The 27,388-nt window shown below is 44.1% G+C and overlaps 1 protein-coding gene across 5 annotated transcripts in view; it reads right to left on the bottom strand.

The window, feature by feature from the left end:
* The window catches only part of myo9aa (myosin IXAa), a 141,138-nt gene that overhangs the window by 23,755 nt on the left and 89,995 nt on the right, over window positions 1-27,388 (bottom strand). For 4 of the 5 annotated variants that reach the window (XM_079497072.1, XM_079497071.1, XM_079497068.1 and 1 more), the window contains exons 14-30: window positions 26,170-26,291; window positions 24,829-24,970; window positions 23,920-24,115; window positions 20,612-20,719; window positions 17,841-17,916; window positions 14,964-15,104; window positions 14,312-14,351; window positions 11,935-12,057; window positions 9,775-9,855; window positions 9,230-9,340; window positions 7,244-7,366; window positions 5,850-5,999; window positions 4,895-5,208; window positions 3,827-3,890; window positions 2,043-3,470; window positions 1,209-1,852; window positions 955-1,054 (exon numbers count right to left, since the gene is read on the bottom strand). In XM_079497072.1, coding sequence (XP_079353198.1) covers window positions 955-1,054; window positions 1,209-1,852; window positions 2,043-3,470; window positions 3,827-3,890; window positions 4,895-5,208; window positions 5,850-5,999; window positions 7,244-7,366; window positions 9,230-9,340; window positions 9,775-9,855; window positions 11,935-12,057; window positions 14,312-14,351; window positions 14,964-15,104; window positions 17,841-17,916; window positions 20,612-20,719; window positions 23,920-24,115; window positions 24,829-24,970; window positions 26,170-26,291 — 3,963 coding nt within the window. The remainder of the gene's footprint in view (window positions 1-954; window positions 1,055-1,208; window positions 1,853-2,042; window positions 3,471-3,826; window positions 3,891-4,894; window positions 5,209-5,849; window positions 6,000-7,243; window positions 7,367-9,229; window positions 9,341-9,774; window positions 9,856-11,934; window positions 12,058-14,311; window positions 14,352-14,963; window positions 15,105-17,840; window positions 17,917-20,611; window positions 20,720-23,919; window positions 24,116-24,828; window positions 24,971-26,169; window positions 26,292-27,388) is intronic. The other variant, XM_079497070.1, reaches the window with a different exon arrangement.

Consider the following 27,388-nt stretch of genomic DNA (forward strand, 5'->3'; position numbering starts at 1 on the left):
ACCGCCAACCCATGGATCATTGGACGACCTGCTCTACCTCCTGAGCCACAGCCGCCCGTTGTCTGCTATGTTGCTTTTCCATGTGTACACTGTGTAATTTTATAGAGGTATCTAAAGGGCACAAAGTACGTTTCTGAACGTGCCAAGTATCACAAGACTGTTACCAAATTGCGTGATACCTCCGAGACCGAAACGATACCTGCCGCTGTTTATTGCCTCAATAAAATGATGTACTGAGCACATGGAAAAGCAAGTGATTAGAAAACAACCTGTGACATGGCTTCTTTTACTGTATATTCCGGAACCGATTATATGACATTATTTCATTCAGAAATAATGTTTGATCACAAGCTGGTCCATCCGGCTCTATTCACTGGCGTGTATTTCATAGAACTTCCGGTGAGAGGTTTGCCACACATGAAAGCGTTCATCCCGTCGCCATTGGCTTCCTTTCCTTCAGTAAAGAGCTTCCTTGGTAAACATGAAGGACTTTTCCCAAACAGTGGGTCGGGACCCTTTTGTGGGTCACAGACCAATTTGTTTATGGGTCACGACTCAAGTAAAAATCCCACTGTCTTTTAATACAAAATCTGTCCATTTCCATAAACAAAAAATTATAAAAAGAAGAGGTGAAAATAGCTGATCTACAAGCTCGCAATGCATTGAGCACTTGCTAGTTTGAATCCCGGGCAAGCGTCTAAACTCTCTTTCGGGCCTCGACCTGGAAAGTTTTGGAACCAGTGGTTTAGTACATGTTATTATTTACATATAGCCCCTTTAGTGTCCATGCCAAACCACTGCACCGTAAGACACTTTCTTACTAGTTTCTTCACGGGTAGGCATCCTGCGCCCCTATCACTCACTCACGCATGCAAATACAAAAGTGCACACCCACAAACTATATCATTTATATGTATGGTATTATCTATAGCTATTAGGTGAAAAACCACCCACCTCCCGTGGTTTGGATCCCTTAGAAGGTTTGGTGACAGGTGAGGGCCCGTCTTTGTGGATAGTTATCGGCTTCTCCGGAGTAACAGCATCCTTGTCAAACCTAAAACAAAGATAGATAAAATAGAAGGGGGAATAAAAACACAAACAAAATGGTTTATTAAAATGAACACGAAAACTGAAAAGTTTGATGAATAATACTCGACAAAAATCGACAAAACAGATGAACACGACGGTTCCATTACTATTACACTCACTTGGTAAACGTCACCCTGTCTTTAGGAGAGAAGAAGATGTTTCCCTTGTCGGTCATGTTGACCGTCGTGCCCTTATTGGCGGGCGTCTTCCTGGTGTGCACCTTGCCTCTGGTGCCTCCTGCGTCTCGAGACTCCAGGGTGAGTTTGGGTGCCCAGCCGTCAGCCCCAGGCCGGGCCTCCTTCAGCCTCTCTCTGGGTGCCAGTGGAGGCTGGACGATCCGGGGCTGAGATGCACTACCCTGGATAACATCTACCACCTTGGGACGAGGGGGCGCGACAGAGTCCGACCGAGTTCTGGCGTGAGGAGCCAGTGCCGGCGTTCTCTCGATGAACAGCGAGCTGGGTCTGAGTGGCCTGCCGGAGGTGGCGGCGGCAGCGGCGGCTCGAGAGACATCGGCACCACTCTGGCGGCTCTTCTGGATCCGGTGCAAGGCCTCTTCCCGCTGCTTCTCAAAGCGGTCCCTCTCGTACTGAGCGAAGACGTGGCGCTGCTTCTCCAGGACCTCCGTCTGCAGTCGGATCTGCTCCATCATCTGCCTCTCGTTGTGCCGCTGCTGGCTGCGATGCCTCTCCTGCTGCTCCGTGTTCAGGCGCTCCAGCTTCTCCAGCACAGCCTGGTTGGCCACGGGGACCACAGGAGTCTGCTTCACAGTTTTACAAGTACAAATAAAGTGGGTGAAACTCGTTTCCATAGTGTTGTTTTTCAAGAAAAAAAAGAAAGGGTTAGTGTTGGGGGGTTGGGGGGGATGGGTTGCAAGTAGATAAATATATATATATTTTATTATTATTTTGTTTTGCTTTTACCACAAAAGATCCAAAAACATATTTACACACCTGGTTGGCCACGGGGACATTAGGAGTCTGGGTGGCCAACAGGACAGCCTGGTGGTTCACAGGGGGGACAGGAGCAGTGTGGCTGCTTGCCTGGTGGTCCACAGGGGGGACAGGAGCAGTGTGGCTGCTTGCCTGGTGGTCCACAGGGGGGACAGGAGCAGTGTGGCTGCTTGCCTGGTGGTCCACAGGGGGGACAGGAGCAGTGTGGCTGCTTGCCTGGTGGTCCACAGGGGGGACAGGAGCAGTGTGGCTGCTTGCCTGGTGGTCCACAGGGGGGACAGGAGCAGTGTGGCTGCTTGGCTGGTGGTCCACAGGGGGGACAGGAGCAGTGTGGCTGCTTGGCTGCAGAGGCGACGTCTGGGCCGATTTGTCCCGGAGCTCCACAGGAGGACGGACCAGCGTTGCGCCGAGCTCCTCCCTCACAGGCGTTTCTTTCTGCTGCATGCTGATGACCACCACCACCGGTCGCCGTGACGACTCTCTCCTCTCTCTGAGAGGCTTGGTGACGGTGGATGTAGTGGGTGTAGTGGGTGTGGAGACAGCTGCCCCATCGGAAGGACGGTTAGCGACGGCCATGCCGCCCTCGTTGGCAGGAACGTAGAAGGTCGGGAGGTAGTTCTCCATTTTGGGCGGAAGCGTCGGAGAGGGGGGTTCCAGGTCGACGTTGGCCTGGCTCTGACTGTGTTGAGGGGCAACGACGACGTGAGAAACACCAACCCTGGGAGGCTGGTCTGGCTTAGGGCTTGAGAAGAACACCTTCGGTTGTTCTGGAACCTCCGGTTGTTCTGGCACCTCCGCTTCTGGCTCAGCCGAGACAACGAGAGGAGAGCTAGGCTCCTCGTCGTCGTCGAGTGTTTCCGCCCTAGCCCTGGGCGCTTCCTCGTCGTCCAGTGTTTCCACCGTAGCCATGGGTGGTATGGGCGCCTCCTCGTCCATGCTGAGAAGTTCAAAACTGCCCTTGGAACTCTGGCTGTCCGGGGTGCCCTGGGGCGAGCACAGGGCGTCCGGGGTGGCAGGAGGCAGGATCTCAGCAGACCAGCGCCTCTCCTCGGAGGAGGGGGACGCTCCACCGCCGGTGGCTCGGACCTTCAGGAGCTCCAGGCTGAACTTGGCCTGCTCCAGTTCCCTCATCCGCCGGCTCTCCCTCTTGGCCCGGGTCGTCTTCTGGCCGGGCTCGTCCACAGCTCTGCTTCTCTCTCGCACCACCACAGTGGGAGCTGCGCTCGAACCCGGCACCTCGGGGTGAGCTCCACATGACCCGAGCTCTAGTACGCCTTCTTCTCTTCCCGCTCCTTCCTGTTGTGTTTCCTTCTGAAGGCTCCTCTCCCGCTCCTGGTAGGAGCAGTCCTCCCACGTGCTCAGATCCAGGCCCATGAAGCTGGGTGGTGAGGGCTCCTCTTCTGGTGAAACTCTGGCCTGTCCACAGGGCTGTCACGGTTACACATTTAAGTTGAGGATTATTGTCACACAAATAATTTAACGATTTAATTGTGTTTTTTGGGGTAGTTTTTTTTGCATTGAAACATAACAATTTGTATGTCTTTTAGCCTTCGTGATCAAAAACTGCTAAGGGCAGATATGACAAATAACTTAAATCTAAAACTTGAAATCACTGTCACATTAAGAAATTTGTAAAGTACAAGCTTGTAGATCTGCTATATCTGCTATTAAATATATATATATAATTTCTCTACATGGAAAACGATTGACGATTATGCAAAAATAATTGTGATAATCTCAAATAATTGTGTTTAAGCGATTATGAATAATTGTGAGAGGCCTACCTGTACATTCTCGCCCTGCTGCTCTCGCTTCTCTCTCGACCGCTGCTCTTTGAGCTCTAAAAAGCTGTGGATCAAGGTGGCATGAGGAGGAAAGTCAATTTGTCATCCAAACCGAAATGCTGAATGCTAAATTACACACAACAAAAAAGGGTTCTATACTAAATGAATACAATACACCGCCCGACTGGGTGCACAGACTGGTGCACCACAGTGGCAGCCCAAAATAAATCTGTCTCTCTGAGCTACTTTGTGTCTGGTTGCTTGACGTCATAAATATGATCTGACCAAAGGGCCGGTCAGTTGGCTCCTTGTGAATAAAGGCTAATACTCGAATGAACTGTGCAACAATGGTCCTTAATCTGGATTACAGCCAGTGTGCAGAGAAAACATGTTCACTTTGAATTACAACGGATGTTGTTTTAGCAAGAAACACACATTTTCTATAAAGGTAGGTATAATGAAATAAAAAGCCAAATGTTAAAATGTCTTAAAGCAGTAGTTCACCCAAAACATCCTGTTACATTCCTAAATCAATAATGTTATGACCAGCAGTGCCAGTGGTTCCCTATGGAGACACAAAGGAGACTCTTTGTGTAAAAAAATAAATAAATGGGATCCTGTAATCCATTTTTTCACAGCCCCCGTTGCTAGGCAATGCCTTGTTCAGAGCATGTTTTGCGCATGCACGCAGCCATACACTTCCTAGTTTACGGGCCGACAAAACGTATTATGACTACATCTACGGCACTCTCCATGGTTTTGATCAGAACGAGCAGAAATTTCTGACTTAACCAATCATCTCGTTTGGAATATTAACGCTTCTAAAGAGAGTTCAGACGAGGTAGCGCGAGGTAGTAATGGAACATTATACCTCACGGTTTTTTGGGGGAAATGGAAGGCGGGGCTTTTCAGAGTAAAATCTGCCCATCTGCTTGGCACTCTAGCAACTTTATTCTGAAAGATTCTCCGGCAAAAGTAGTGTTAACTTCAGCAGCAAAATTATCAGGGATAATGAATTACCACTGGTCTTATGACTAAAGGTTGGATGATGAATTAAGGGTTAGTTACCTGTGCCTGGCGAGGTAGCCTCGGCCCAGGGACTGCAGTCGTACCACTGTGCCGTAGAGCCGCAGGTAGGCCTCTCGGGCTGTGTGGCAGCGCCAGGCGGTCTGAATGACCAGAGTGGCCGAACAGCGGCGGTAAAGCCACAGCCTCCACGCTCTCTGGAGCACCAGGGCAGCTTCCTTCCACAGCTGGAACCTCTGCCGCGCTCTGTAGCCTCGCCAGTACGTCTGGAGACACAACGCCGCCCCCTCCTGGACGTGAAGGTCATAGTCCTCCTCTTCCTCTCGGAGTCTGGACTGGTATGCGCGCCACCATCGCTGCGGGGAGATTATTACAATGTACAATGTTGTGATTCTTTAAAGTGTTAATTTTGACAGCAAATTCAGATTTTGTTTTAGTCAATGATTGATTGAGTCATTTTAATTTTTATTTCACAGTATGCAGAATGGGTAATTTAATTTCATAAGAAAGCACAAGTCAATACAAAAACAAGTTACTTTGTAGACGATCCATAATTAAGCATTACACTTATTTACAACAGGGTCCACCATTTTCAATTCATCAGAACATTTAGAGACATACAAATAGCCATAGTCTTTTGAATGAAATTTAATTTAGTTTTAGTCATATTTTGGTTGCGATCGCAACACCCAAGCTCAACCAACCATAAAGGGCGCATTCGGAAATAGCGCACTGTGCAATGCAAACTAATACACGTTTCTTAAAATTTGACTATTATAAATTAAACATAAACAGCACTCTAATCACAAGTGTATTATTTGGGGAAAATATGGGTCATTAAGAAATTACGTAATAAAGTAATAAAAAACAAAACAATGGGTGGATTTTAATGGGCTAATACAGTAGATGACTAAATGCTACATGGCATGAGTAAACGTGATTATTACCCCACTGGACCACCAGAGAGAGGTTCACAGAACAAGGGAGGTAGTGTTACCTGGAGGCAGACGGCGGCTTCTCTCATCCTGACAAAGTGCTTCCTCTCCAGACCGGCCCTGAAGCGACGCTGCAGTGCCACGATGTGTCTCAGAACCTCCGCGTGGAGTAAGGCCTGTAGCCGCTGGCGCTCTGCCTCCCGGAGAAACACCTGACGGGAGGGGAATGCAAAGCTCAATTTATACTCTCCATCTAACCACAAACCTCCTGTAGAAACACCTGACGGGAGGGGAACGCAAAGCTCAATTTATACTCTCCATCTAACCCAAGCCTCCCGTAGAAACACCTGAGGGGAGGGGAATCCCAATTTATCCTCCATCACATGACGGTGCTGCCGCTTGCCAAAAAGAATGGATGTGCGAGCTAACGTCCGTTCTTTTTGGCAAGCTTTTAAATGAAGCTTTAGGCACGCACGCACGCACACACGCACAAATAGAAAGAGGGGTCATCCATGTATACACTTACACTCGCAACGCACACAAACACACATATTTAAGAAACTCTGGCCGGATGCTCGGTCACAAGAATGTCAGGTATGGTCCTGTAATTATATAGACATCAGCCAAGTGGAATGCCCTCTTCTATCATACTGGAGACATACTGTAGATACACAGGTCTTTATTACACCCTGTCAATCAGAAAGAATATGCGTAATACAGAGCTATTCACTCATTTCTCTCTCTCCATAATTACTACTGGACAAACAGTTAAGCAACACAAATGGGTTTTTTATTTGGTATCCAGGATACCAGCTATTTTAAGATGGAATAATGAAAGACCCAATCAATAATTTGAGTGAATCAATTATGGTTATTGGACTTTTCAATTTGAATGCCTCAGTATGTAGATTCCGTTCGCTCTGGTGTTTATAAACATTGGGATGAAATGTGTTGAATGCCATGTTTTGAATTTCTATGACAGGCCTATACCCTTCCATTTTACAATTTAGGCAATTAGTAGATGATCTTCATCCAGTGTGACTTACAGTAAGCAAGAACACCACAAGGTAATACAAATGTATAGAAATAGTAATCTACTGTAGGATTATAGTAAGTATACCAAGATCCTACCATCAGTCCTAGTTTATGGGCCGACAAAACGTATTCTGACTAAATCTACGGCACTCTACGGGACTTAACCAATCATCTCGTTTGGAATATTAACGCTAGTAGAATATCTGTACAGATATCAGTAGAATATCTGTACAGTGAAACTATAACACAGTTATAGGATGCTAGATCAATAGTGACGTGATATTCTGTGTACATAACATGCTGTACAGTACATACTATGTACCTTAATATCAAAATGACATTAATAAGAGGGAAAGCAGGCTGTTACACATTTATTTGTAGAACAAGAGAGCTGAAATGAGAGGGCAACGTAAATAAATACCATAGTTCTGCCAACTTGGAATCCGTCGGGGGCGAGGACGTTCCTACCCAGGTACTGTTGGATGCCGGCCTGCGTGGTAGCAGTGCCTTCTGGGAGAAGAACTCGGAAGTGATGTACAAAATCCTGCAGAGGAAAGCAGAGGGAGTGTTTATGAGAAATACACTACAGTATATGAAGGAAAAAAAAGAAAAACAACATACGCTTTTAACTAAGATAAATCTTCACATCTCAGTTGTTCCTTACAGTGCTAACATGTACACATTTGATGCTTTAGACGAGTATACTCGTTCTAAGGCGTTTAATATCGATATAAGATTGCCTTCCATTTTTGGAATCGCTCCGGTTGCTACGGCTTTGCCTGCAGTGCGTCTGCGCGACCAACTCCATTAGCTTCTGTATTAGCCATGGCATGTCCACGGTCTTTTCTCCGAAAATACGGCGCTGTCCGTGGTGCTGATCAGATCGGCGATGTTCGGAGGTCATTCTGATTTTCCGTCCCTGGCACAAAATATTTTCAGATGGGGGTCTGTGGCCAAATACATTTAATTTTGGGTGGTCCTTGACATGTTTGAGCATCACTCATCAGTACTAAACAGTCTTCAGCCACAGGTGTAAATTGGGTTAACCAGAACCAAGGTTTTGGTTGAGTATCTCTAGCCGCATGTAGTTTCAGGTTAAGTTAAGGTCCTTCGCTGTCCACTAGGAGGCGCATCACGCTGGGCAAGACCTACACTGTAGAGTGCACTGCTGGAATGTGGCGGAAGTAGCAGGATTTTGGCAGAAGTACTGCTCAAGGGAATGATGTTGATCATCATCACTTTACAGTCACTTTACAGATCTGTGTACATTCTCTGTGAATGAAACAAGTGTTGTGATTAGTTGGAAAGTATCGTATCCGGGGGAAATGCATCTGATGTGACTCTCCAGCCAATGACTCTCCAGCCATTGCTCCTGCTTTGACGAGTAGCAAATGCTGTGATCTTAGTTTTATATTAGCTTAGTAGTTTCATGATGTATTGTTCTTATTTATTAGTCTGTATTCGGTTAGCTACTTAGACTCTCTCTGAGCCTCCCTGGTAGTAGGTTCTTGGTATTACGGATGTCATATGTTTGTCTTTGTCATGTCCTGTATTTGTTGTTACTGGCAGAGCTGTGTAACATTTATTTGCCTCTTCTCTTGGCCAGTGCGCACTAGTAAAAAAGACTACGGTCTCAATGTGATTTTACTGGTTAAATAAAGGTTACAAAAAAAAAATGTTCCGGCCCAACACTTCCGGCTATGCACTCTCTGCCTTAGGTTGTGACCAGGCTTTTCTCTTTGCAGATGAGTAAGGCTGGGACCGAGGCTAGAGGCGCTTTCAGGTTAAGGTCCTTGCTGTCCAGATTTGCGGGGTTCAGACATCATGGCAGAAATATGCTGAACTCTCACTTTTCAAACTGAGGCCCATTGTCCGAGTTCAATACAGCTAGCAGTCTAAGGCTGTAGGGGGTGGACAGGGAAACACATGCTGTGTTTATACAATTACAACTGAAACTCTGGGACAATGGCGAGGCTCTGTTCTGCAGAAAATTCAGAGAGTGACACACTCAAAAGATATTTGTAATCAGTTGCCCGCCAGACCACTAATATGTTTGGAGGAAATTAAGAACTGGGGGAGAAAGCCTGAAGCAAAATGTACATGTGCTATTTTTACACTCAATGTGGATTCTAAGTCAGCCAGACTGCCAGAGGGGTTGATCTGACCTTTGCCAAGAAGGAACATGTCACTCTGAGGACACAGACATGCCTTTAGAGAGTGTGTGTGTGTGTGTGTGTGTGTGTGTGTGTGTGTGTGTGTGTGTGTGTGTGTGTGTGTGCTCGCGCGAGTGCATGTGTGTGCATGTGTGTGTGTGTGTGTGTGTGTGTGAAGGAACATGTCACACTGATGACACAGACATGCTTTTAGTAGCAGCGTGTGTGTGCGCGCGTGTGCGTGCCTGCGTTACCTTAATGGTGTATTTGCAGTTGTAGCCTGACTGTCTGATGCGTACAGTCTCCAGCATACCCGTGTAGCGTAGCTGCCTCAGCACTAAGGCATCGTTAAACCGTAGAGGAAGCTGAGAGGGGAAGACAGAGAGAAAGACAGAGAGAATTAAGAGCAGGTAAACAAACAACAAACAAACAATGACTCCTGTTAAAGCCTGACTCACTGTTTCAAATGGGAAGCCCCACCACCAAATGGAAAATAAAGAATAATAATAATAGAATAAATTAGCAGTGGAGACATTTATTTTAATTGTCAGCTCTTGGTGGGACTAATACTATAAACATATTACAGACATTCTTTTAAAACAGTATTTGAGGTATTTTTTATTTCAAGACCTCCAAATTTACAAATCATGCTCTTTAACAACGTACGGTATGTACATATAACTCAAATTGACATTGTATGTTTAAGAACAAATCCCGAATTGGCCCTTTAAAACTATACTATGTCAGGAGCAGAGTACTTGTAGGAAAAAGAGTCAAAGTGAAATGAACCATAGCGTACCTTCTCAGCGTTGGAGCGGATGCACTTGACAAAGTAGGGCTCTGACTGACCCAGAGTCTCCATCAGCTTATTGAGAGAGGCCTGCAGAGTAAACAACAACATGTTATGTTATTGAGAGAGGCCTGCAGAGTAAACAGCAACAACATGTTATGTTATTGAGAGGCCTACAGAGTAAACAACAACAACAACATGTTATGTTATTGAGAGGCCTACAGAGTAAACAACAACAACAACATGTTATGTTATTGAGAGGCCTACAGAGTAAACAACAACAACAACATGTTATGTTATTGAGAGGCCTACAGAGTAAACAACAACAACAACATGTTATGTTATTGAGAGAGGCCTACAGAGTAAACAACAACATGTTATGTTATTGAGAGGCCTACAGAGTAAACAACAACAACAACATGTTATGTTATTGAGAGAGGCCTACAGAGTAAACAACAACATGTTATGTTATTGAGAGAGGCCTACAGAGTAAACAACAACGACAACAACAACATGTTATGTTATTGAGAGAGGCCTACAGAGTAAACAGCAACAACATGTTATGCTATTGAGAGAGGCCTGCAGAGTAAACAACAACAACATGTTATGTTATTGAGAGGCCTACAGAGTAAACAACAACAACAACATGTTATGTTATTGAGAGAGGCCTACAGAGTAAACAACAACATGTTATGTTATTGAGAGGCCTACAGAGTAAACAACAACAACAACAACATGTTATGTTATTGAGAGAGGCCTACAGAGTAAACAGCAACAACATGTTATGTTATTGAGAGAGGCCTACAGAGTAAACAACAACAACATGTTATGTTATTGAGAGAGGCCTACAGAGTAAACAACAACATGTTATGTTATTGAGAGAGGCCTACAGAGTAAACAACAAAGTAACAAGTCAAGTAAAATAAGTTATTTGTGGCAGATATGTCAAATAACAAAAATATACAAAGAAATTACGGACATATTTAATAATTTTATACTTTCAAAAAGCAAAAAAATCTCAGAAATATTTCAGCTTTTTTAATTTTGACGATTATGCAAAACAATTGCGTTTATCGAAAATAATTGCGATTAGACACTTGTAATGTAATAAATGTGACCCGTCTCCTTTTTGCTCTATTACAGTGTACGTTATTTTTTTTGCAACAGGGAGTGGAGGACTGGAGGTTTTGTTGTGGATGTAAATAATTGTTGCGCTATCATTTAATTCCACTGTACAGTACATACTGTACACAAGAGATAGTGTAAGGGATCATAAAGGTTTGCGAATATATGAACCCATGTTCTGTTTTATAGAGGAACCAGATCTCAGGGACTGAGTTGGTTTGAGTTGAACCACATGTTTGAGACATACGTGTCCATAAATAACATACCTGGTGCACACATGACACACACACGCCACAACCCAGTGTGTTTACGGATGTGCGCAATTACACAGATATACTGTGTATGTGTGTGTACGGTAAAAGAAACCATATGTGCAGCAGCAGTTCCCATGTACATGTACATTCTGGCATGTGCATCTGTGCATGAGTACATGCACATGTGTGGTAGCGTGTGTGTGTGTGTGTGTGTGTGTGTGTGTGTGTGTTATTTCAGCAGCAAGAGGAATGCAGCCCTCCCCCTATGGGAGATTAAAGCAAGTAGCCACAGTGGAGGATGTGGGAAGTGAAGTCATCCACACATTGAGACCAGAGGGGCTCGCAGTCCTTCACTACCACCCCATTGGTGGGAAGTCATCCACACATTGAGACCAGAGGGGCTCGCAGTCCTTCACTACCACCCCATTGGTGGGAAGTCATCCACACATTGAGACCAGAGGGGCTCGCAGTCCTTCACTACCACCCCATTGGTGGGAAGTCATCCACACATTGAGACCAGAGGGGCTCGCAGTCCTTCACTACCACCCCATTGGTGGGAAGTCATCCACACATTGAGACCAGAGGGGCTCGCAGTCCTTCACTACCACCCCATTGGTGGGAAGTCATCCACACATTGAGGCCAGAGGGGCTCGCAGTCCTTCACTACCACCCCATTGGTGGGAAGTCATCCACACATTGAGGCCAGAGGGCTGCCTGCCAGAGGGGCGTGTGTGTGTGTGTGTGTGTGTGTGTGTGCGTGCGTCCATGCGTGCGTGCGTGCGTGGCTGACCTGGAACTGTGCACTGATGCTGGGCGGTTTCTTCTTCTTGTGGAGGTGGAGGAGGGACTTAGTGATGCGGTCGTGAAGAGTGAGTTTACTGAGGTATCTGAGACTCTTTACATCCAGGAGGTTCTGTAGAAGGAAAAGAGACAGAGTGAGTTTACTGAGGTATCTGAGACTCTTTACATCCAGGAGGTTCTGTAGAAGGAAAGGAGACACGGTCACATGTTGCAGGGCTTCTCAAAGTGGGAGCCGTGGCACCCTAGGGGACGAGGTCAATAAACTCGCACTATGGTGTCGGGAGAACAACCTAGCTCTCAACGCTGGAAAGACGAAAGAGCTAATTGTGGACTTCAGGAGACAGAGGAGCGAGCACGCACCAATCTATATAGATGGAGTCGCAGTGGAGCGCGTCAGCGAGTTCAAGTTCCTTGGTACACACATTGATGAGGACCTTAAGTGGGCTACTCACACCACTCATGTGGTAAAAAAGGCACAACAACGCCTGTACTGCCTACGACGCTTGAAAAAGTTCAAGGTCAGCCCCCGTATCTTGAGGTCATTCTATAACTGCACCATTGAGAGCATCCTAACGGGTGGAACCATTGTGTGGTACGGGAGCTGCACTGTCCGCCAGCAGAAGGCACTACAGAGGGTAGTGAAAGCAGCCCAGCGTATCATTGGAGGTGAGCTTCCCTCCCTCCAGGGAATATACGAAAGCCGATGCGTGGCCAAGGCGAAACGGATCGTTAAAGATGTGCATCATCCCAGCAACAGCCTGTTTGAGCCATCTAGGCGGCCACGGCCAGGCAACCGGTTCCTCAGCCTCGCCAGCCGCACACAGAGACTATGGAACACGTTCTTCTTCTCCGCCATCAGACTCATGAACAGACACTGAACACTACAAGGCCCGGACTATATGGCAATATGTCTAAGGCCTTCTGCATTTTTACAACTGTGATCTTGCACTTTCAGTAGTTTCAGTAGGCACTTACAAGGCCCGGACTATATGGCAATATGCCTAAGGCCTTCTGCATTTTTGCAACTGTGATCTTGCACTTTCAGTAGTTGTGTACTTTAGAGATGTTAGTTTTAACCTGCACTTAGTTCTTTATACAGATTATTTGATTATTTTATTAGACTGTAGCTGTTGTATGGTCTTTTAACGCACAATGAATTTCACGTGCCTTTTACCCTGTAACTGGTATTGTTGACAATAAAGTTGAACCTTGAACCTTGAACCTTGAACCTTGTGATGCACCCTAGGGTGCTGTGATGCAAGTCCAGTGGTGGCACCCTAGGGTGCTGTGATCCAAGTCCAGTCCATCTGTTCTAATGGAACTAGCGACTAGCGACATACTAGTTCTTAGAGAGAAAGATTCACATATGTATACATTCGTTGACATGACATATGGTATGATGTCATTTAGGGGTAGCGTGGATGATAGTTCTTTAGTTCTTTACAGGGAGGTAATCTGAGATAAACATGTTTGAGAAGCTATAGTGACAACTAGAAAAAGTGCCCTTCTGGGCACAGGTCTCCACCAGGAGGATAGGACTGTGTGAGATGTTTGGCAAAATGTTTAGGAGTAATATAAATAAGTAATATGTTTGCGTTTGATGGCAATTGGATGATTTGAGGCATTTTGTTCCAAAAATGTGTTTTGCAAAAATCAACCTGTTGGTGGCGCTATAACAGGCCAATGTGAAAAGGGTGGGATATATTCCTCAGCCTAGTAAGAAAATGTGTGAAAGATTTGACGTAAATTAAATTGCATGCTGCGTTCATGATTTGAGGCTTTTGTTCAAAACGGGGCAATCTTGCAAACTGTGAAAGCCAATTATAGCCAATTAGGATGGAATATGAAATATCGGACAAATCCGACTTGAGCACATGACCATAGAGATACTGTGTAACGATTTTTGAGATTTTTGGACAGAATCTGGAGGAGTAATATCCAAAAATGTGTTTTTCAAAATTCGGCCTCCTGGTGGCGCTATAAAAGGCAGATGTGGAAAATGCAGGTCAAAGGTTTGTCCTTGGCCTCTAGGGAGTGTGCATGCAACGTTTCACGCAGATCGGTGCAGTTTTAGGTAAACAATGTGAAAAGCTGCCTCATGGTGGCGCTATAACAGGCCGTTCTGGAAAATGCGGGGCAGAGGTTCATCGTTGGCATCCAGGGAGTGTGTGTGCAAAGTTTGGCATCGACCGGGTTAACGGTGCCGGAGATTAGCTGGTAACGGACGGACGGAAGGACGGACGGACGGACGGACGGACACACACACGGACGGAGTGCAAAACATACTCTCTCCCCATGCCTTCGGCCTGGTGGAGACAACAATGAGACATGATTAAATGTGACTGATAACACAGTGACTTATTTACCTTGGGTAGAGCTGGCTTGGATTTGTAGTTTTTGTTTCTCCTATTTAAAAGACAAAGGGCAGTTAGTATCGATTACATAGAAATCCTGTGTTCTACCATGCCATGAGTTTTGATTTCCTAATCTTGATCCCATCTTCAGTCTAATATTTCCAGTTGATATACTGTACATACATTCATCAGCCAATTGTTAATTTCAGTAAAAATACTGTATATCTGATAAGGTCGTAAGCATAGTTCACAAGTTAAATTCGTCACATACGGTATCATGTAGCTCGACAATACTGTTCAACTTTAGCTGACCTTATTATTGGAAGGCCTATGCACCTGTTTATTGTAATAATTGGTTCTAATATTTCTTCAGTGTTTTTTTGGTTTTGTATTATATCTACAGTACAGTATGTGTACCTTGTTGTCATGTCTGAAAAGTCATAGCCTGGGGAAACACATTGGAATATCTGGCATAGGAATAACAGTGCAGAGCACATCGCTCTAAATGTGGTGACGCCAGTGTTCACCACTGTTTTCTACCGGGGAGGGGAGGAGGGGGACGTGGACGGGTGCTCAGACCGGTGAACCAATAGGATCGACCGCCTGTTTTCTTCTGCTTGTTACTGGTAGAGTTAACAGTAAATATTAATAATAATATACTAACATGAGGATGCCGTGGGCTCTCTCCAGTAGCTTGCTGCTGGTGGAGTTCACAAAGATCCCGTCCTCCTCTGTGTTGGAGGAACTGGACGCCAGACGGTTCTGTCGACCCACGCGGCCATTCCAGCCCGGGCTCGGCGACTCCCTGCAAAGAGACACACAGGGAAACACAAGATGACGTGATCGCAAAAAAAAAGGCTTTTTCTTGCCTCGCTTCTATTCCACTATTTTGTTTTTGGCCAGACAAGCTATTTTCAACGGACTATAACTAGAGAACCGAGATTCTAAAGGAAAATAATATTTTGTGACTACTTGAATGAAAAAATGAAAAATCGCTGGCAAGGGCTGATTTATTTATTTATTTACTCTGGCATTATTTAATGTTCTCAAACCATTTTCTCAAATGTACTATTTCATGGAATAGGAATGATTTGCTTTGTGTTATATAAAAACAGGACCGTTGTTTTCACTCCTTTGATTTATAAGAAACTCTCCAGCTGTGTGTTCAGGGCAGGCCACACACATTGACACGTTAAAGACATAACGTGTGTCATGTGTGTGTGTGTGTGTGTGTGTGTGTGTGTGTGTGTGTGTGTGTGTGTGTGAGTGAGTGATGAGTCCATGGAGAGGTTTCATGCTATTGGGAGATAACAGAGAATAACAGGTGAGAGGTGAGAGGTTATGGTATAGTATTATGATAGATGATGGGTGTGGGGGGGTTGGGGAGGGGGAGGTTTAGCCATAGGAATTCTACATTCAAACTACACTGTAAACTCTTGAAATAAATCTGAGTGTACAAGGGTAACCAATTTGACCGGTAATAATATATTTGAGGATTTGACTGTGTTTACAAAGAGTCTTGTTTGTGTCTCCATATAATAGGGAACCAATGCTGGTCATCAAAGTATTGGCTTAGGAATGCGACAAAAACAAAACAATATCCATGAATTCAAGTCTCCATGGGGTGAGGAATCCATATAAAAAATTATAATTTTGGGGGTGAACTATTCCTTTAAGTAAAATATGTGAGTACTTTTTCCACCACTGTCCATCTCTGTAAACAGTGACGGCACAATGTGTCTTTGTGTAATTCTCCACATGGTCTCCATAGAGGGGCTGTACTCTAAACTGTAGTGTCCAGGAGACTTATTAGAGTAGCATTTCTCTCCACTGTAGTGTCCAGTGTCCAAAGAGGCTGTACTCTCCACTGCAGTGTCCAGTAGATAATCTCTGTGCTGTAATATTTATCACTTCCTGAGCACTCCTCTCTTAATGTGGAACTCTGACCTTGTGTCACGAAAGAAGCAGCTACAGTATGTGTGCGTGCACGAGTGTGTGTGCCGCAGACAGAGGTTGCAAATCACATTAGGGGGATTTAACAGCCCTTGACTGCAGCCCTCCCTGTGGTAACAAAAGCAGTGCTGTGTGTGTGTGTGTGTGTGTGTGTGTGTGGGGTTCTAATCTCACAGTCTAGAGCTAATTACATGAGGTGGAGGAGGGGTGGTGTGTGTTGTAGTAATTCAGAGGTCACTGTACAGACATCAGTCATTATGTTAATGGCATCACGCCACACTTTGAGCCTGTGAATGCTGAACAAGTGTTTTTGAGCGGTGCCTAACCGCTCCATTACGCAGCGATGTGTGTATGTATGTATGTCTGTCTCTGAGCACGGCCAGCTGCAACTCCTCGGCAATACAGCTGGATGGCAATGTTGAGCAGCGACACACGCGTGCGTGCGTGCAGGGAGGAGGGCTAGAACGTATAGTTGCACCGCTCAGTTCACACATGTGTGATTTTATTAGTTGAATCATAAAGTTAATGCAAAATGTGTGTGTGTGTGTATGTGTGTGTGTGTGTATGTGTGTGTGTGTGTGTGTGTCTGTGTGTGTGTGTGTGTGTGTGTGTGTGTGTGTGTGTGTGTGTGTGTGTGTGTGTGTGTGTGTGTGTGTGTGTGTGTGTGTGTGTGTGTGATGAGTCCATGGAGAGGTTTCATGCTATTGGGAGATAACAGAGAATAACAGGTGAGAGGTGAAAGGTTATGGTATAGTATTATGATAGATGGTGGGTGTGGGGGGGGATTGGGGTGGGGGAGGTTTAGCCATAGGAATTCTACATTCAAACTACACTGTATACAGGTTAGCCTGGAAACCACACAAATCTCCAACAGGAAAAAAAATCCCTGGGGAAATCGGTCTGGCACTCCTCATTTCACATTTTGTTCACCCCAAAGTTGTGGGTGACGAATTAGAGCCCACTATGCTGTGACGTTGGAATCTGATTTTAACTGCCCCTTCGTCATAAAACTAAAATGTAAGGAGGGACTAGTGGAGGAGAGATCCAGCTGAGCTCGGGTAATGTGCTCTGAAAATAGCCGATCTACAACCTTACGCAGCTTGTAGATTGGCTATTTTCAGCATGCAACCAAGTCTAAAATCAGTCTTTATGACGCCATCAAGGCATCGCCAAAATACATTTTAGTCGATTAAATCAACTGTACATTTAGTTGACTAAAATTGTATGATATTCAGTAAATATATTCAAAAGACTGACTAAATCACAATTTGCTGTCATAATCAACACTGAACTACAGGTCTCTTACGATGTGCATTTATATGGTACATGTAAGGGTTTTAACATGTGCATTTATATGGTACATGTAAGGGTTTTAACATGTGCATTTATATGGTACATGTAAGGGTTTTAACATATGCATTTATATGGTACATGTAAGGGTTTTAACATGTGCATTTATATGGTACATGTAAGGGTTTTAACATGTGCATTTATATGGTACATGTAAGGGTTTTAACATGTGCATTTATATGGTACATTTAAAGGGTTTTAACATGTGCATTTATATGGTACATTTAAAGGGTCTTACCATGGGGATTTGTCATTGACTGTGTTGGTCCTCTGCAGGTCCGACAGAGGCATACGGGCACTCTTTCTGACTCCACCTGATTATGGACAGACAAGGAGGACGGGAGACATGAGAGAAACACACGCGCGCACACGCGCGCACATGTACACACGCACGCACACACACACACACGCACGCACACGCACGCACGCACACACACACACACGCACGCACGCACGCACGCACGCACGCACGCACGCACGCACGCACGCAGCACTGTTTGCCCTTTGATCAATGCTTTTTTTGGAAACCGAAAGCGGATTATGTTGCGTGGAACAATATGTGAGAGATTAATAGTGAGTTTCTCTTGTTAGTTTTGTGAGAATTATGGTAGATGGCCATTTTGTGAAGTTATTTGTTTTAGTCTGGACAGTAGGTTTTCTTAGTTAAAGACATATGAAATGCCAATGCTCAAAATGCATTTACAAAGTATTAAATATTGTGTGAAGCAATGTGTACTCATGAATGGTTTCACATTAAGCTGCTTTGACAATGAAGTCAAAGTGACTGGGTACTCAATTAGGGAAAGGAACAACTTCAATGAGTCCATATCAGCTACCTAAACATTTAGTTATTCTGAAGTAGTGTCAGAGATAACCGCTACCTAAAACATTTAGGTTTATGTACACATTTATGTACACTGTCAAATCTTCACTCTTGAAAGTGTACAAATACAACATAACATTTGTACTCTCTCAGAGTCAAATTAACACCCAGGGGGATTTACGGTGTCTGCTATTCACCACAAGTAAACATACAGTACTATTCCAGTTGGATGTGAGGGGAGTTAGTGACACCAATATATTGTCCGTATCGTATCCCAAACTTTAGTCTGTTAAACACCATCACCAGTCTATTTGAAATCAGTGCAAGGTTTTAGACACATGAACCCTAGTGTCCCCAATCCAGACATGTCATGATAATGGGTGAATATTCAGCAAAAATAAGGTGAACATTTGGCAAAGAAATAGCGGACCTATTTTAGCTATTGAGGTAAATTAAGTATATTAGGGTTTAAGTGGTTAGGACCCTATTCCACAAGTCTCGCATTGCCAGACTGTTTCCTCCCACAATATTGAAATGTTTCCAATCATCTAAAGCATGTATAGCTTGCTGCTTAGCAGAAACGGAAATTAAACAATATATGACAGCTTCCGTTAATGGGATTTCGGGAGGTGTAGTTCCAGACTCTAGCATTCAGAGATTGTGGAATAGTTGTCTGGCTACGCGAGACTACCTTTCCACTACAACAGTTTTGAGAACAGTTAAGTGTTTACTTGGTGGACAAGCATCATTTGAACTCGACCCACTACCTAGCCTACAATACACCCAGAGTTACTTTAACTCAAACATTTAGCTGTGAGATTAACTTTTTTTTTTTTTTTTACCTTAATCTGGTGTTATATCCAACAACGAGTGGTACAGGTGACTTATGCTAGTTTGCCTTTTTTACAGCAGCTCATTTGGGACAAAACACTGTGGAGGGTCATTATGAAAGAGAGATGTGTAGATTTTTTATTTATTTCAATCGAGAGATCAATAAAAGTGATTTAAGGTCCTTGCGGACTGGACGCGTTTTTCGGAAAAATCAGAAAAAACGCAGCAGTGTGCGGGGCCTTTAGTTTAGCGCACGGTCTGAGCTGCAGTGCGATCTGGGTGGAGTTATGTAAATCTTCACCTCTAGCACTCGTTATTGGATGTAATCAGATTAAGGTAAGAAAACCGTTCATCCGGAATTGTCCATTCAATGAACCCCGGGGGGTTGTGTTGTTGTACAGAACTAGATGAAGAGGCATAGATAGCTCTTATAGACCTACAAATACTAGAATAAAAAGGAAGAGATCTTGTAATAAATAAACGCCTGGAATTGTTACTGTGCCCTCACCCCCCCAGACCAATGTGGGTTAACAAAGGGTTAAAAGGTCTGACCCATGCTTAAGGTCCATGCAGTTAGTTGTGTTGTGGGACGGTCCTGGTTCTATAGGACACACATTTTAGTGACAGAGCAGCATGCTAGTGGTCAACGTGCGGGACAGATTGAACACACACACGCACGCAGATGCACGTACACACACACACACACACACACACACACACACACACACACAGACATGCAGGAGCATAAAGAGAGGGAGGAGGGAGACACAGCGGGATTGGAGACCAACAGGCATCTATCTACAGCAGTGGTTTTCAATCCTGTTCACATCAACGTCCATTATTTATTCTGCATTTGAGCCACGGACCAACATTTGATTAAATTTAGCCTCTCAGACCCAAGACTTAGAATATGTTGTTGTTATTGTTGGATAAGATTTTGCCCACAATTCCATGCTGTGTCGATGTTGGTACCATTAGTAGAGATAACAGGCACATGTTGATCAAAATGACAATTCTTCTACATTCTCTAATTGTGTAGACTTTGTGAAACCAAATGGACGGGTCCATTCAAGAGTTAAAGATCTAGAAGGGTCCATTTGGTTACTGTACCAAGCAACCCTCCATCATTTGGCTGGGGATCACCTGGAACCCCCTGTAAAGATGGAGAATGAGGATTCTAATAATGTGTGAAAGCATTGTATACATCTATGTGGCCTTTTGAGTATTTGGTTTTGGGTGAATCTAGACAACAGTGTGTCCACTAAAAGATGCTGATGTTGGTCTACCTCGTCCCTATGGGTCCCCACCCCCACCCTCGTGCCCCCTCATGGTCATTCTTGGGACTGCAGCCTTACTGTGCTTCTCCTCCTTGCACCTCTGCAGGATCGCTAAGCTTCTCTGATGCACAGGATGATGCAGAAAGCTAAAACTAGCCACACTGTGTGGAGCAGCGTCATCATGCCCTTGGAAAAGCAAAACGAAAAACAAAACAAAAAAACAAACAGAAAACAATAAAAGGAACGAAGGAAAAGACAAGAAAGGGAAGAGAAAAAAGGGAAAAGAGGGAGAGAGAAACGATAGATTAGATATAGCGAAGAGAGATCAAGAGAGGCAGTCATCTACCAGAGGTACCTGTGCAAGACGTAATGAGAGAAAGAGGTTGCAGCATCAGCAATAGGTTTTCTCAGTGGAGTGCTAGACCCAAAATCCAGTATATAGTATACATATCGTTTATTGGTGTGTGCCAATAAAAAAGTGGGAATGTGACTACTTTGTCCTCCATTTATTTGACATTTTGGATGTGCCACCTTTTGGGGATATTTTTCCAATTCCTACTTTTGACCTGTGCAAGACCATCAGAGAGAAAGTACAGTAGCTGATGTTCAATAGTTTTAATTAAACTTAAATTTAATTAAATTGTTTACCCCATGATTTTTGCAACCCATTTTTCACCCGGTGCCAATTGCCTAAGCTGTAATCCTGGGCGCTACTCTCCCTCTGCCAACCTGGGGAAAGCCCCAAACTGAGCTCATGCTTCATTTAATCATTGCATGAGGAGTGAGCAGGCCGCTTCTTATCACCTGACAGGGGGTCAAGATTCCCCGGAAGGAACACGTTATTCCAACCAGTTCCTTTCCACTCCATCAGGCGCCCCAGCTGGCCAGGGAGAGGCAGTCTAGAGACCAGCATTACTGCATGTTTTTTGTGAAGGTACCCTAGGGGACACGGGGAGAACATGCAAACTCCACACAGAAAGGCTCTTTTGGCCAGCAGTGATTTGTTCCTTTGTCTCCTGAACTGTAGTTCAGAGAGGATATATTTCCACATTAAATCACTGCATCAGCTTTAGGGGGTTTTCCTTCCATCATCTGACATTAGTTTGTACATTCATAACTTTACTCCCTGCCTCGGGAGGCCAATAATTGAGGCTATATGGAAAAAATGCATAACTCTCTGTGATGAATATGAATCTCCTCGACTGAAAAATAAGTGGGTTTGATTTTTCGTTCAGGCGTTCGGGTTTTGTGGAAGGATTTCTACAAGATCTACAAAGGAAAGAGGCAAAGCACGGAAGGTTTCTCCAGGAGACAGATATTTTCACATGACCACGGATACAACGGGTGCAGATTTAAACTAGAGTTCTCAAATTCTGCCCGAACCGGATCCTATACCCGACCAAACGTTTTCGGGCCAGGCCGGGCCGGGCCAAAAAAGTATGCTAATTAGTCGGTCTGGACGTGTGTTGGATGCAGCTATTGACGTGAATCTACATCATAGCAAATTCAGTGGTTGAGTGCAAATGCCGTAGACCAAGTCAAGTGCTCCTTTATAGTGGTTTATGATAGCTTGCGGTCGTAAGGTTACATACATTATACAGAAAATAAAGGTTAATTTTCAGGCCCGTTGAGAACTCTAATCTAAACCAGACGACACATTACATTTACATGACCTAAGGACGGATACGAGAAACAAGGCACGGCCTAAAGATCTACAGGACACATATCTACTAGCACTATGCACACATACTATACAGCACAGCACAGTGGTGGAAAGTAACTCATTACTTTTACTCATGAACTGTACAATTCTTTTGTTTTTATTTTCAAATTTCAGTATACTTTCAATTCAGAGGCAAATATTGTACAGTTTCTTCAATACAAATATCTGAAAACTATAGCTAACTAGTTACTAGTTACTATAGCTAACTAGTTACTAGTTACTAAATCTAGCTAACTAGATTTTTCAAACTTGAACTGGGAGATTTCTGCATAATGAGTTCCATTACTTTTGGTACTTTAAGTATATTTTGATGCTAATACTTTTACTCAAGCAGATATTTAATACATTGCAGTATTGATACTCTTACTTAAGTAAAACAGTTGAGTACTTTTCCACCGCTGACTGCAGCACAGTGGCTGATGAAATAGAGATGGGTGAGGTCAAGTAATCTATCAAGATGGAAGCAACAGAAAAGTCTTATTGTGATTTACTAACTATATAAATTTGATTGGCGGCTGGGAACTTCAAAATGCATTTCCCGTTTCACAACACATAGTTGTGATACTGTATTGTACCTTTACATTACGTTTGGGTTCATTAATGTTTCTACTTTCTGCCAAATATATTTTAGCTATAAATAAATAAATAAATGGCACACCCATGTTTTGAGCCAGGCATGTTACTTCTGAAAATAAATAAATAATAATAATTAATAATATTTCAAAAAAACAATAGTGAGCCAATCAAAAAAAGAAAGTCAATCAAAAATGAAGGAGAATATGTCTCCCATCCTTTAAAAATAAATTGGTGGTCAGCACATTCATTATCTTTCCAAATGTACCAAGAGGTTGTCTGTCATACAGAGCATACCTGTACCTTCCAATTTGATAGATTTCTTGTTAGAGGTCTAAGCTCTAGTCAACACTCGGTAACATTTCTAAAATCTACTGATGCAACATTAGAATGTGTTGAATAACGGGGGTAGAGGGACAGACACAATAACTGTTGTCTCCTTAATAAGACATTAGAGTTAATAAAAACTGTCTGACGATACTGCAGCAAAATGCTATGCACAGTCCACACAGAATAACTCTTCCTACTACCAGGCCCCTTCCCTACTTCTGTCACAGGTGTTACTGATGAAGGCTCTGTTACACTTAGTGTACAGTGGTTCTCAAACGTTTTAATTTAAAGGACCCCCATAACATTTAACCATTTGGAACGGAACCCACTCAAGCAAACAACCAAATGGACCCTTACCAGTAGATTTGAACACTCTCTCTGTACAGTTATGGGGGTCAAAAAAGTTTGAGAAACACTGTACATTAAATTGAACAGAGCCTCATTAGTATCATCGGTAACACCTGTGAAGGAAGTAGGGATGCAACCCGGAAGTAGGGAGAGTCATTCTGTGTGCACAGAGCCCATTCCAGATCGATTCGATTCCCTCCTCCTGGTCTGTCCTAAGCTGGGGTTGAGGTGACCTCCTGGTCTGTCCTAAACTGGGGCTGAGGTGACCTCCTGGTCTGTCCTAAACTGGGGTTGAGGTGACCTCCTGGTCTGTCCTAAGCTGGGGTTGAGGTGACCTCCTGGTCTGTCCTAAACTGGGGCTGAGGTGACCTCCTGGTCTGTCCTAAACTGGGGCTGAGGTGACAGTACTCACCGGTCTTCTTGGCGGCGTGTCTCTTCCCAGCCTCTCTGAAAGCCACCAGGGCTCTGAAGTAGGCTCTGAGGACGGCCCAGCGGAACGTGGCCGCCGGGTCGATGCCCATCAGACTACAGATGAACGCATTCTTGCTGCTCTTCAGCAACGCCACGATGTCTGGCCGCATGTGGTCAGTGTTCTTTTCCCTGAAGTCCTGTGAGAGAGACAGAGAGAGAGAGAGAAAGAGAGAGAGAGAGAGAGAGAGAGAGAGAGTGTGGGTGTGGGTGTGTGTGTGTGTGTGTGTGTGTGTGTGTGTGTGTGTGTGTGTGTGTGTGTGTGTGTGTGTGTGTGTGAGACAGAGAGAGACAGAGAGAGAGAGGAGACAGAATTAAGTCAAATATGGTCAGAAGTAAATGAGGTTGATGTTTCATCAATCATCACATTCTCCTCACAGTCGGGTGGTACCAGTGTTGATTTTGTCTGTATTTGCGACCCGATAAGGACAGAATATTAAATCATGTTCTGGCGAGAGCGTTTCCCCCGACTGCCACTCAAAGTGGCTACTGGCCAATCACAGCACGTCCTTACTCAACCCAAAGAAGATTCCATGCTCGCCACTGCGACTCCCTGTGAGCTTGTAGATCGGCTATTTTTAGCATGCGAACAAGTGTAAAATCAGGCATTACAGCTCCATCAAGGCCCGCCAAAATACATTTCAGTCAACAAAATCAACTGTAGATTTAGCCGACTAAAATCATATATTTAGTCAACTAAAACTAGACTAAAACTAAAACATTTCAGATGATAAAAATGTGAAAAAGTCGTGACTACAACTAAAACTAAATCAATATTTTCTGTCAAAATCAGCACTAGTTTACATTGTGTGGACTTTTCAAGTGAAGATCATTAGGACAAGTGATCACTGACCTTGATGCCATACTTGACCTTGCCAGCGTAGTGACGGATGATGAAGGCAGGCTCCATGACGGCGGGGAACTCGATGTAGCTGTTGCCCTCATGCTGTCTCTTGAACTTATCCAACAGAGTCTGGTTGGTGGCCTGAGGGAAGCTGGAGGAAAGAACACATGCTTTTAGCTGTGTGCGTGTGCGTGTGCGCACGTGTGTGTTCATTGCATCGCTCAGACACACTCATGTACTGGACAAATTGAGCACAGAAGTGACGTCATTTACACATCCTACCTGTCTCTACCGCATTCTTACCACTGTTTTAACCCTGCAGGACCCATGGTTGTGCTATTACAACATTTATATTTATATTTATATTTTCTTTCTGTTCTTTTTTCACCTAAACATCAACATTGATGTTCATTGTTTCTTGCAATGACATTGGTCATGATATTTGCATATAAATACCCCCCACAGAGGCAGAAATTCACACAACTTAAAAATCTCTGGACTCTTCTGGACAATTTTTAACCTTTAACGTTTAACCCTGAAAAAAGTAAGCAAAATGCCTGTAATATACATAAGTCAAATAAGAACTGTTTCAATAAAGAAAATCACACTTGTGTGAAGGAGCGGTGCCTGCTTTCATCATGATAATGATGATGTATGTTGATAACGTCATCAGCCAATCAGATCATCACAACACATTCCGTGCTTAAACGGACATACAGTACACACAAAGCTGTGCTTAGGAGCGGCTGCACTGCTCAAAAATAAACAAATGATCCCGTTTTCCGCAGCCGTGTGGTCTAGTGCGGTGATAGGCTGACAGCTAGTGATAGCCTACCACGTTCGGATCCGCAAAACGCAGTGAAAAAACACACCAGTGTGCAACCACCTTTAATCTCTGATCTAAAGCCAGTTTTGACATAACATCTTGTGATGTAATGCATTCAGTTCTGTATACCGTAGTCCGATAAACTCACTCACATTCCCTCTAGCCCTTCAAAACCAAGTGCCAGAGAGGTTGTGCAGAAAATCAACAGCCTTACAGGAGGAGAGGAGAGGAGAGGAGAGGAGAGGAGAGGAGAGGAGAGGAGAGGGACACCAGGGCATTAGAGAGGAGAAGGGGTGTGTGTGTGTGTGTGTGTGTGTGTGTGTGTGTGTGTGTGTGTGTGTGTGTGTGTGTGTGTGTGTGTGTGTGTGTGTGTGTGTGTGTGTGTGTGTGTGTGTGTGTGTGTGTGTGTGTGTGTGTGTGTGTGTGTGTGTGTGTGTGTGTGTGTGTGTGTGTGTGTGTGTGTGTGTCAAATCCCAAAACAGGGACATCATCAGGCTGAACTGGCAAACTGGAAACAGACTCACTTGCATTCCTCGTCCAGTAGGTGGAGCAGTGCTGTGGGCTTCTTGCTGATCAGGTTGATGCAGCCTGAGTTGTCAATGTACTCAATGTTACTCCATGTGATTCCCTCTGCCAGGTACTCCTCCTATGAACACAATATTAAACATTACTCCTCCTATGAACACAATATTACACATTACTCCTCCTATGAACACAATATTAAACATTACTCCTCCTATGAACACAATATTAAACATTACTCCTCCTATGAACACAATATTAAACATTACTCCTCCTATGAACGTAATATTAAAGATGCTTGGCCCAGTTTTTGCAAAACAAGTCAATTGGTGCTCTGACTGTGTAAGTGCACACACACACACACACACACACACACACACACACACACACACACACACACACACACACACACACACACACACACACACACACACACACACACACACACACACACACACACACACACACACACACACACACACACACACACACACACCTAATATGGAACATGATTATGTCTCTGTTGTCAGTACTGGAATGAAAATCATATGCTTCAGCACATGCCCATCTTGTAGATAGAAAACTGTCATTTAAATTAGCTTATAATCGTGTGTATTTCCAGCTAAGTACTAGTATAATATCCCATGCTTTTGCTATTTTAAGTAGAGGAATTTGGTTAAGTATATATCTATCTATGGAGCTAAGTAAGTCTATGGAACTGGACACATACAGTATAATTACTCATCTGCTGAGTATGATTGTGTCTGTGCATAGTGCATACACGTGCGCATGGTGTCATCTGCACCAGGAAGAGCTGAAATGGATCCTGTCACACTTATTCCATCATATAATCACATAATACATAATCGTTTCCACGCTGATGTTCTTTTTTTGTATATTTTCAAACATTTTCAAAAATAGTGTAACTAGCAGGTGTACAAGCTTGTGACATGTGTGCTTGTAGAGTTATTAAATATGTCAGGTTATTTGTCAATTGTCAGAACAAAAATACATTGCATGGATGCAACTGGGTCTTATCCTCAGTGATGTATCCCAAGGTCATCGGGGTTGCGGGTCTCGCAAACATCATACCCCTCACTCGGGTGACCCAGCCGGGGTGATCAAGTCCCGACTTACGTCCCAGTAGCTACCCTCGATCAGACCCACTAGGGAAAGACCAGGGCCACACAATCCGTTGGAACCACTCCGGAACTACTATGT

This window comes from Electrona antarctica (genome assembly GCF_951216825.1).
Source record: "Electrona antarctica genome assembly, chromosome: 3".
In the NCBI taxonomy this organism is placed as follows: domain Eukaryota; kingdom Metazoa; phylum Chordata; class Actinopteri; order Myctophiformes; family Myctophidae; genus Electrona; species Electrona antarctica.